Here is a 10,616-nt window from a genome sequence, read left to right as displayed (position 1 = left end):
TAGCATTACTGACGTAGCATTACTGATGTAGCATTACTGACGTAGTATTACTGACGTAGCATTAGTATTACTGATGTAGCATTACTGACGTAGTATTACTGATGTAGCATTACTAATGTAGCTTTACTGACGTAGTATTACTGACGTAGCATTAGTATTACTGATGTAGCATTACTGATGTAGCATTACTGATGTAGTATTACTGATGTAGCATTACTGACGTAGCATTACTGATGTAGCATTACTGACGTAGCTTTACTGACGTAGCATTACTGATGTAGCATTACTGACGTAGCATTAGTATTACTGATGTAGCATTATTGATGTAGCATTACTGACGTAGCATTACTGACGTAGCTTTACTCAAAAAATCTGAAATTCGCCAGGGCAGCTGTCTAGGCCCCTTACTTTTTGTAAGATGTTGTTAATAATAAAAATTGAAAAAAGTAAGGGACCTAGACAGCTGCCCTGGGGAATTTCTGATTCTACCTGGATTTTGTTGGAGAGGCTTCCATTTAAAGAAAACCCTCTGTGTTCTGTTAGACAGGTAACTCTTTAGCCACAATATAGCAAGACGTGTAAAGCCATAGCATATACGTTTTTCCAGCAACAGACTATGATCGACAATGTCAAAATCCGCACTGAAGTCTAACAAAACAGCCCCCACAATCTTTTAATCCTTAATTTCTCTCAGCCAATCATCAGTTATTTCATGGCAGGTGCTATAACATGTATAGCTGTATTTATAACATACATCTGTTACACTGATGGCAGGTGTTGGATGTGGGAGACCGTCTGGTGATGCCTGGTATCGTGGACTGTCACGTCCATGTGAATGAACCGGGTCGCACCACCTGGGAGGGATTCTGGACCGCCACGAGGGCCGCTGCTGCAGGAGGGGTCACTACCATAGTAGACATGCCCCTGTAAGTCACTACCATAGTAGACATGCCCCTGTAAGTCACTACCATAGTAGACATGCCTCTGTAAGTCACTACCATAGTGGACATGTCCCTGTAAGCCATTACCATAGTAGACATGTTCCTGTAAGTCATTACCATAGTGGACATGTCCCTGTAAGTCACTACCATAGTGGACATGTCCCTGTAAGTCAATACCATAGTGGGACACTTCCCTGTAACGCCACGTACGCATATGTGGGCATGTCCCTGCGTAATCACTACAAAGTTGAGTTTAGTTTATTAATTCTACCATTGTTAAAACAACCACACATAAGCCAGATAAATACATACATGTACAGTACATGGAATCATGGAGGATAAAGTCTGGGATTTCCATTGTGGTCCTCTGACCAAGAACATGGAGCAGCCAGTCACAATTAGATCCCTACCCCTTACCTTGGCCTTAACCCTTCAATGTTTGCAGATCTGTGAGGTTAAAGCTTTTCTGGTTATGCCTATCCGGACCCCTCAGATTTGCAGACATGGGGGAGTTAAGGCCAAATGGGTAGCAGTAAGGAGTGATAGAGTCTGATTCCCTTTTCCCATAGAACCATTACCCATTGTCCAGATTCAGGCGTAAGGTCAGAGGTTAGGAGTCTGAGATAGTGGGAGGGTAACCACAGATTGAACTATTACCCATTGTCCAGATTCAGGCGTAAGATCAGAGGTTACCCATTGTCCAGATTCAGGCGTAAGGTCAGAGGTTAAGAGTCTGAGATAGTGGAAGGGTAAACTACAGATTGCCTCAAATGCACTTTTCTAAAGCTGACCTTGAATAAAGATCACATTGTCAAGACATGCCTGTCACATTGACTCACTTATTAGGCTACTCCTGTACTCAACGAACACATTCAGATCTGGCCAAACTGAGGATCACTAAGGATATCAACAAKAAAAAAAWWWAAAAAAATTGAAAAGAGATTTAAAATTTGCAAAATTGAACTGTGTTCTAATTACTGTCTCCATAGCAACAGCATCCCGCCGACCACCACCCTGGATAACTTCCATGAGAAGATGGCAGCAGCGTCAGGAAAGTGTTTTGTAGACACTGCCTTCTGGGGAGGGGTCATCCCTGGCAACCAGGTACAGTACTAGCTGTGGGAATGATAGCAGGATGTACAAGAACACCCCCTGGACAGGATGCTAGTCTATCGCAGGGCCCCCCCCCAACAATCTATCTCCTTAAATGCTGAGTGCCAAGCAGAGACGCATCAGGTCCCATTTTTACAGTATTTAGTATGACTCGCCAGGGATCAAAACGTCCAATCAAAACGTCCAATCAAAACGTCCAATCAAAACGTCCAATCAAAACGTCCAAGCTTCCAATCTCAGGGCAGACACTCTAACCACAAGGTCACAGAGTTGGTTGAGGGACAAAAAGTAGAGATAAAACTAACCCCACTAGGCAAAAACCGGTTGAAATAAACGCTGTTTCCATCAACCTGGAAAACTGATTGGATTTGCAAAAAAAGTTATACATTTAAAGGGCATTTTGTGTAAATATAAATGTAAATATAAACTAGACGTTGATCTGACATCTCTTCCCAGTGGGAAGGCTCTTTCTCAAATTTGTCAAAAAGTCCTGTCCTCTTGTCACGCCCTGACCGTAGATTGCTTTGTATGTTTCTATGTTTAGTTTGGTCAGGGTGTGATGTGGGTGGGTATTCTATGTTGTAGGTCTAGYTTTTCTATTTCTATGTGTTTGGCCTGGTGTGGTTCTCAATCAGAGGCAGCTGTCTATCGTCGTCTCTGATTGGTACTTAGGTAGCCTGTTTCCCACCTGTGTTTGTGGGTTGTTATTTTCTGGTTCGTGTTTGTTGCACCTGTCAGAACTGTTCGTTTTGTTGTTTTTGTTCGCGGTTCATCTTGATTAAAAGTATTATGGATACTTACCACGCTGCACCTTGATCCTCTTCACCTTCTCCCGACGACGATCGTTACACCTCTCCTCATCGTCTTCCCTTGATCTGCCCTGATTGGGACAGACTRGGCAGGTGAACATAACATGGATGCTCATTACTATGCTGGCCTTAGCCTGGTCAGTTATATCAGATCTGTAGAGATTCAAGGAGACGAGACGAGGAAAGGATGGATGTTTTTTGCGGGACAATTAAGAATATGACCAATTACTCGGGTGAACCTAAACCAAAGCCCTGTGGTGTGTCTTTGGCTTCTACCCACAGTGGTGTCGTGTCTTTACTATCATTAAATTGAAGACTTARAGTTTTTATCAAAGATTCTCTGTAATTAGTTATTACGCGATCAACTGATTAATAACGTAACTAATTAAKTAGGAAGTTGGGGCACCAAGGAAAAATATTCAGATTACAAAGTTATKATTTCCTAAAATAACTTTTCAGATAWTTTCATATCTGATCAATAGTCTTCTGATTAATGATTTATTTATTTTACCTCAACGTTATGATAGTGGTTTCTATGAAACTATCTGATACAAATGTCTCTGTCTCTGCAGCTGGAGCTGCTCCCTATGATCCAGGCTGGGGTGGCTGGTTTTAAGTGTTTCCTGATCCACAGTGGAGTTGAGGAGTTCCCTCATGTGACTGACGAGGATCTGCACATGGCCATGAAACAGCTACAGGGCACAGAGACCGTTCTCCTGGTAACTCACAGACAGATGGGAAATAAAATACGCCTCATATCCTTTCTGTTTTAATGTCTTTTAAGCAGCAGAGGTCAGAGCAAACTGACAAAGGCTGTCGCCGAAACTCGTCCGTTTCAATTTCAGGACTTCTGACTAAAGGACATGTCCACTTAATAATAGTGACTTAACAGGGGAATGTCTACTATGGTTAGTGACTCAGAGACATGTCTACTATGGTTGTGACTTACATGGACATTCCACTATGGTAATGACTACATGGAATGTCCACTATGTATGACTTACTGACATTTCTACATATGGTAGTGACGTTACATGGACATGTCTACTATGGTATGACTACAGACATGTCTTACTATTGGTAGTGACTTACAGGACATGTCTACTATGGTAGTGACTTACATGGACATGTCTACTATGGTAGTGACTTACAGGGACATGCTACTATGGTAGTGACTTACAGGGACATGTCTACTATGGTATGATACAGGGACATGTCTACTATGATAGTGACTTACAGGGACATGTCTACTATGGTAGTGACTTACAGGGGCATGTCTACTATGGTAGTGACTTACAGGGACATGTCTACTATGATAGTGACTTACAGGACATGTCTACTATGGGATGACTTACAGAGACATGTCTACTATGGTAGTGATTACAGAGACATGTCCACTATGCTAGTGACTTACAGGACATGTCTACTATGGTAGTGACTTACAGGAATGTCTACTATGGTAGTGACTTACAGGACAGTCACTATGGTAGCTGACTTACAGGGACATGTCCACTATGGTAGTGACTTACAGACCATGTCCACTGTGTAGTGACTTACAGGGACATGTCCCACTATGGTAGTGACTTACAGGGACATGTCACTATGTAGTGGCTTACAGGGACATGTCCACATGGTAGTGACTTACATGGACATGTCACTATGGTAGTGGACTTACAGGGACAGTTACTATGGTAGTGACTTACAGGGACATGTCACTATGGTAGTGACTTACAGGGACATGTCTACTATGGTAGTGGACTTACAGGGACATGTCACTATGGTAGTGACTTACAGGGACATGTCTTACAGTGTAGTAGGACTTCACAGGGACATGATCTATTATAGTAGTGGACTTACAGGGAGCATGTCCACTATGGTTAGTGACTTACAGGGACATGTCCACTATGGTAGTGACTTACAGGGACATGTCAACTATGGTAGATGACTTACAGGACATGTCCACATATGGAGTGACTTAAGGGACATGTCCACTATGGTAGTGACTTACAGGGACATGTCCACTATGGTAGTGACATTACAGGTACATGTCCACTAAGGTAGTGACTTACAGACATGTCCACTATGGTAGTGACTTACAGGGCATGTCCTACTATGTAGTGACTTTACAGGGACATTGTTCCACGTATGGTAGTGACTTACAGGACATGTCACTGTATGACATACAGGGCATGGTTCCACTATGGTAGTGACTTACAGGGACATGTCTACTATGGTAGTGACTTACAGGGACATGTCCTACTATGGATAGTAGACTTACAGGGACAGTCCACTATGGTAGTGGACTTACGAGGAATGTTCCACGATGTAGATGCACAACGCAGAAGTCCAGCATATGTATGAATGTACAGGGCTGTCCACATATGGTGTGACTTACAGGACATGCATACTGTGACTACAGGACGTCTACTATAGGTTATGACTTACAGTGACATTGTACACTATGTAGTGGAAACTTACCAGGACATGTCTACTATGGTATGCTTACAGGGACATTGTCCAATATGTAGTGACTTATCAGGGAGTCATGGTTCTTAACTAATGGTAGTGACGTTACCAGGGACTGTCCACTATGGTAATGGCTTACAGGGCGAATGCCAGCATGGTAGTGACTACGAAAGGGCATTTCAGTGAAGGAGGCAGTTTCTCTTTTCCAGAACAGAGCCTTTTGAACACGGTTCCTAAATACGTTTTTTTCACAACAAACTTTTGATTGAGCACGCCCAGTTCCTCATTCTAGAATTCACAGCTTCCTCACAAACACACTCACTGCATTGGAAAGTTTTTTTTTTTCTTGTTGTATTTCTATGTAACTCTACTCTATAATATAAAACTTGTAAGCTATGGGGTTGCAAAAATCCTCTTGAAAGAGATTGAAGGGAATTMATTAATCAATGTTATACACCTTATAACTAAGGGGTTAACAAATACCAACCTTGACTTCTTCTCCTTTTCTCTGTAGTTTCACGCTGAGAGGGATGTCCGCCTGCCATCAGACGAAGCAGGTATCATTTTAACGCCGATGGCACAAAAAAGTCATCAGAAAGATGAAGCAGTATTTTTGCTACTGGTGTGTCAGAGTAATTTAACCGTATCTATAAGAACCATCCTCCTACTTCCATCCCCATCACTGCTCTCCATAGACCCCAAAGAGTACTCCACCTTCCTCAAGTCCAGACCAGATGTTATGGAGCTGGAGGCCATTCGAACTGTCACTGAGCTCTGCCTGAAATACCAGTAAGATCTACTACTACTACTACTACTAGTACTGCTTCCGCTGCTACCGTAACAGTATGACTTTCGTCCGTCCCCTCGCCCCGGGCTCGAACCGGGGACCCTCTGCAGACATCGACAACAGCCACCCTCGAAGCATCGTTACCCATCGCGCCACAAAAGCCACGGCTCTTGCAGAGCAAGGGGAACAACTACTTCAGGTCTCAGAGCGAGTGACGTCACCGATTGAAACGCTATTAGCGCCCACCACCGCTAACTAGCTAGCCATTTCACATCGGTTACACTACTACTACTGCTACTGCTACTACTACTGCTACTACTGCTACTACTGCTACTACTGCTACTGCTACTACTACTACAACTACTACTACTACCTATGCTACTGCTAGTACTACTGCTACTACTACTATCTCTACTGCTACTGTCACCGAGCTCTGCCTGCAGTACCAGTAGGAACACGCCCACCATCGTGATGGAAGCTGTGTTATGTCCTGTGCTGCTGTTTGAGTTCATATSTAATCGTTAGAGATCAGCAACGAGSGTTTAGAGATGCCCCTCTGAGTATCTCTCTTAGTTTTTTCAACATTCTATTTATTGACAATTTGTATACAAAACAAAAGCAGTAACATTTCAAATGTACAGAGGTTTTATCTCTAARTCTCTAGGGAGCATTGCCACATTGTGCACCTGTCCTTTGCCCAGCCCTGGGCTCTGATGTGGACTGTGTATGTCTCTCTCAAGGGTGCATTGCCACATAGTGCACCTGTCCTCTGCCCAGCCCCTGGCCCTGATCCAGGCAGCGAAGCAGGCTGGAGCCCCTCTGACGGTGGAGACCACCCATCACTACCTCAGCCTGTCTGCTGAACACATCCCTGCTGGGGCCACACAGTTCAAATGCTGTCCTCCTCCAATCAGAGGGGTCGCTAACCAGGTACGCCTCCCATCAGAGGGGTCGCTAACGCAGGTAACACCTCCAATCAGAGGGGTCCTAACCAGTACGTCTCCCATCAGAGGGTCGCTAACCAGGTACGCTCCCATCAGAGGGGTCGCTAACCAGGTACACCTCCATCAGAGGGGTCGCTAACCAGGTACGCCTCCCATCAGAGGGGTCGCTATACCCAGGTACACCTCCATCGAGGGGTGCTAACCAGGTACGCCTCCATCAGAGGGTCGCTACCAGGTACACCTCCCATCAGAGGGGTCGCTAACCAGTGTACACCTCCATCAGAGGGTTCGCTACCAGGTACGCCTCCCATCAGAGGGTTCGCTAACCAGGTACGCCTCCCATCAGAGGGGTCGCTAACCAGGTACGCCTCCCATCAGAGGGGTAGCTAACCAGGTACGCCTCCCATCAGAGGGGTCGCTAACGCAGGTACGCCCTCCCATCAGAGGGTCCGCTACCAGGTACCCTCCCATCAGAGGGGTAGCTAACCAGGTACGCCTCCCATCAGAGGGGTCGCAAACCAGGTACGTCTCCCATCAGAGGGGTAGCTACCAGGTACGCCTCCCATCAGAGGGTCGCTAACCAGGTACGCCCTCCATCAGAGGGGTCGCTAACCAGGTACGCCTCCCATCAGAGGGGTCGCTAACCAGGTACGTCCCCCATCAGAGGGTCGCTAACCAGGTACGTCTCCATCAGAGGGGTCGCTAACCAGGTACGCTCCCATCAGAGGGTCGCTAACCAGGTACGTCTCCCATCAGAAGGGGTCGCTAACCAGTACCCTCCCATCAGAGGGGTAGCTAACCAGGTACCTTCCCCCATCAGAGGGTCGCTAACCAGGTACACCTCCCTCAGAGGGTCGTACCAGGTACGCTCCCATCAAGGGGTCGCTAACCCAGGTACGCCTCCATCAGAGGGATATCTAACCAGGTACACCTCTCATAAGAGGGATATCTAACCAGGTACACTCTCATCAGAGGATATCTAACCAGGTACACCTCTCATCAGAGGATATCTAACCAACCTCTCATCAGAGGGATATCTAACCAGGTCACCTCTCATTCAGAGGGATATCAACAGTACACCTCTCATCAGGGATATCTAACCAGGTACACCTCTCATCAGAGGGAATATCTAACCAGGTACACCTCTCATCAGAGGGATATCTAACCAGGTACACCTTCTTTATTTGTACTATTGTCTACATTGTAATAATAGTGAAGACATCAAAACTATGAATAAAACACATATGGAAACATGTAGTAACAAAAAAGTATATTTTTATATTGTATATCTTTCAAAGTAATGATGGACTACTGTTTCTCTTTCTTATTTGAGCTGTTCTTGCCATAATATGGATTTGGTCTTTACCAAATAGGGCTATCTTTCGTATGAATGATTTGGCTCAAATGCATTAAGAAGGAAAGAAATTCCACAAAATTACTTTTAACAAGGCACACCTGCTAATTGAAATGCATTCCGGGTGACTACCTCATGAAGCTGGTTGAGAGAATGCCAAAGTGTGCAAAGCTGTCATCAAGGCAAGGGTGGCTACTTTTGAAGAATATAAAATATATTTTTTATAACACTTTTTTGGTTACTACATGATTCCATATGTGTTATGTCATAGATTGTGATGTCTCACTATTATTCTTACAATGTGAAAAATATTACAAATAAAGAAAACCCTGGAATGAGTAGGTGTGTTCCAAACTTTTGACTGGTACTGATTAATAATTAATGTATCATTAATAAATGAAAACAAGAAACACAGAAAAAGTGCAAATAAACAGAGAGACTGCGTACATACAGACAGTAGAAGACTAACATAGACCACCCATCTCAATACATAAAGAAGTTAACACAGGGGCCAGTCACCCATCCACACCATCTCATTACATAACAGAAGTCTAAACAGGGCCAGTCACCCATCCACACCATCTCATTACATAACAGAAGTTAACACAGGGCCATCACCCCATCCACACCATCTCATTATATAACAGAAGTTAACAGAGGGGCCAGTCACCATCCACACCATCTCATTACATACAGAAGTTAACAGAGGGCCAGTCACCCATCCACACCATCTCATTACATAACAGAAGTCTAACACAGGGGCCGTTCACCATCCACACCATCTCATTACAATAACAGAAGTCTATACACAGGGGCCAGTCACCCATCCCACACTGAACATGATGTATTTACAAATGAATACCTGAATGTAGCCAGTCACCAACTACCTACCTCATCCCTGTATTTGTTTTTTCTGCTCTTTTGCACACCAGTATTCTACTTGCACATCCTCACTGCACATCTATCACTCCAGTTTAATTGCAAAATTGTAATTACTTGCCAATATTATTGCCTTACCTGCTTACTTCATTTGCACACATATACAGATTTTATGTGTTATTGACTGTAATTTGTTTATCCCATGTCTATGTGTGTTGTCACGCTGCTTTGCTTTATCTTGGCCAGAAGTTGTTCTCAACTGGCCTACCTGGTTAATATAAAGGTGAAATAAAATCTAAAACATCCCATTACCTTCGACCCCTCCAGGAGCAGCTGTGGTCTGCCCTGAAGGCTGGTCAGATTGACATGGTTGTGTCAGATCACTCCCCTGCACACCAGACCTGAAGAGATTTGGACAGTGGGGATTTCACTCAGGCCTGGGGAGGATCTCCTCCTTACAGTTCGGTAAGTGAGATCCATTAGAGATCCATAAGAGATCCGAAGAGATACAGTAGATCCATCAGAGATCCATTAAAGATCCAGTAGATCCATTAAGATCCATCAGAGATCTCGTAGGCGTCCGGTAGAGATCCGGTAAGAATCCAGTAGATCCATCAGAGATCCATTAAATGATCCAGAAGATCCATTAGAGATCCATCAGAGATCCAGTAGAGATCCATCAGAGATCCAGTAGAGATCCGGTAGAGATCCAGTAGAATCCGTATCCATCAGAGATCCAGTAGAGATCCAGTAGATCCAGTAGAGATCGATGAAAGATCCATAGATCATTAGAGATCCATCGGAGATCCCGTAGAGATCCGGAAGATCCAGTAGATCCATCAGAGTTCCAGTAGAGATCCAGTAGTGATCCGGTAGAGATCCAGTAAGAATCCAGCAGAGAACCAGTATAGATCCGGTAGAGATCCAGTAGATCCATCAGAGATTAATTTGAGATCAGTAGTCCATCAGAGATCCAGTAGAGATCCATCAGAGATTAATTTGAAGATCCAGTAGATCCATCAGAGATCCATTAAAGATCCAGTAGATCCATTAGAGATCCATCAGAGATCGCGTAGAAGATCTTATCAGAGATCCATCAGAGAATCCATTAGATCCATCAGAGATCCATTAAGATCCATTAAAGATCCAGCAGATCCATTAGAGATCCGTAGAGATCCAGTAGAGATCCAGTGGATCCATTAGAAGATCTGTTAAAGATCCCAGTAGATCCATTAGAGATCCATTAGAGATCCAGTAGATCCATCCATCAGAGAATCCAGTAGAGATTCCATCAGAATCCTTAAATCCATAGGAGAATCACAG

The 10,616-nt window shown here is 44.1% G+C and overlaps 1 protein-coding gene across 1 annotated transcript in view; it reads left to right on the top strand.

Annotated features, from left to right (window-relative positions):
- Positions 1 to 10,616, top strand: part of zgc:103559 — a 32,228-nt gene that overhangs the window by 15,250 nt on the left and 6,362 nt on the right. Inside the window, exons 2-8 of the mRNA XM_070440710.1 lie at positions 775 to 926; positions 1,931 to 2,045; positions 3,436 to 3,582; positions 5,844 to 5,886; positions 6,025 to 6,118; positions 6,857 to 7,046; positions 9,621 to 9,683. Coding sequence (XP_070296811.1) covers positions 775 to 926; positions 1,931 to 2,045; positions 3,436 to 3,582; positions 5,844 to 5,886; positions 6,025 to 6,118; positions 6,857 to 7,046; positions 9,621 to 9,683 — 804 coding nt within the window. The remainder of the gene's footprint in view (positions 1 to 774; positions 927 to 1,930; positions 2,046 to 3,435; positions 3,583 to 5,843; positions 5,887 to 6,024; positions 6,119 to 6,856; positions 7,047 to 9,620; positions 9,684 to 10,616) is intronic.

The sequence above is a fragment of the Salvelinus sp. IW2-2015 genome, unplaced genomic scaffold (assembly GCF_002910315.2).
Source record: "Salvelinus sp. IW2-2015 unplaced genomic scaffold, ASM291031v2 Un_scaffold2872, whole genome shotgun sequence".
Taxonomy (NCBI): Eukaryota; Metazoa; Chordata; class Actinopteri; order Salmoniformes; family Salmonidae; genus Salvelinus; species Salvelinus sp. IW2-2015.
Note: the sequence above shows the minus strand (reverse complement) of the source record. Positions and strands in the feature narration are given on the sequence as shown.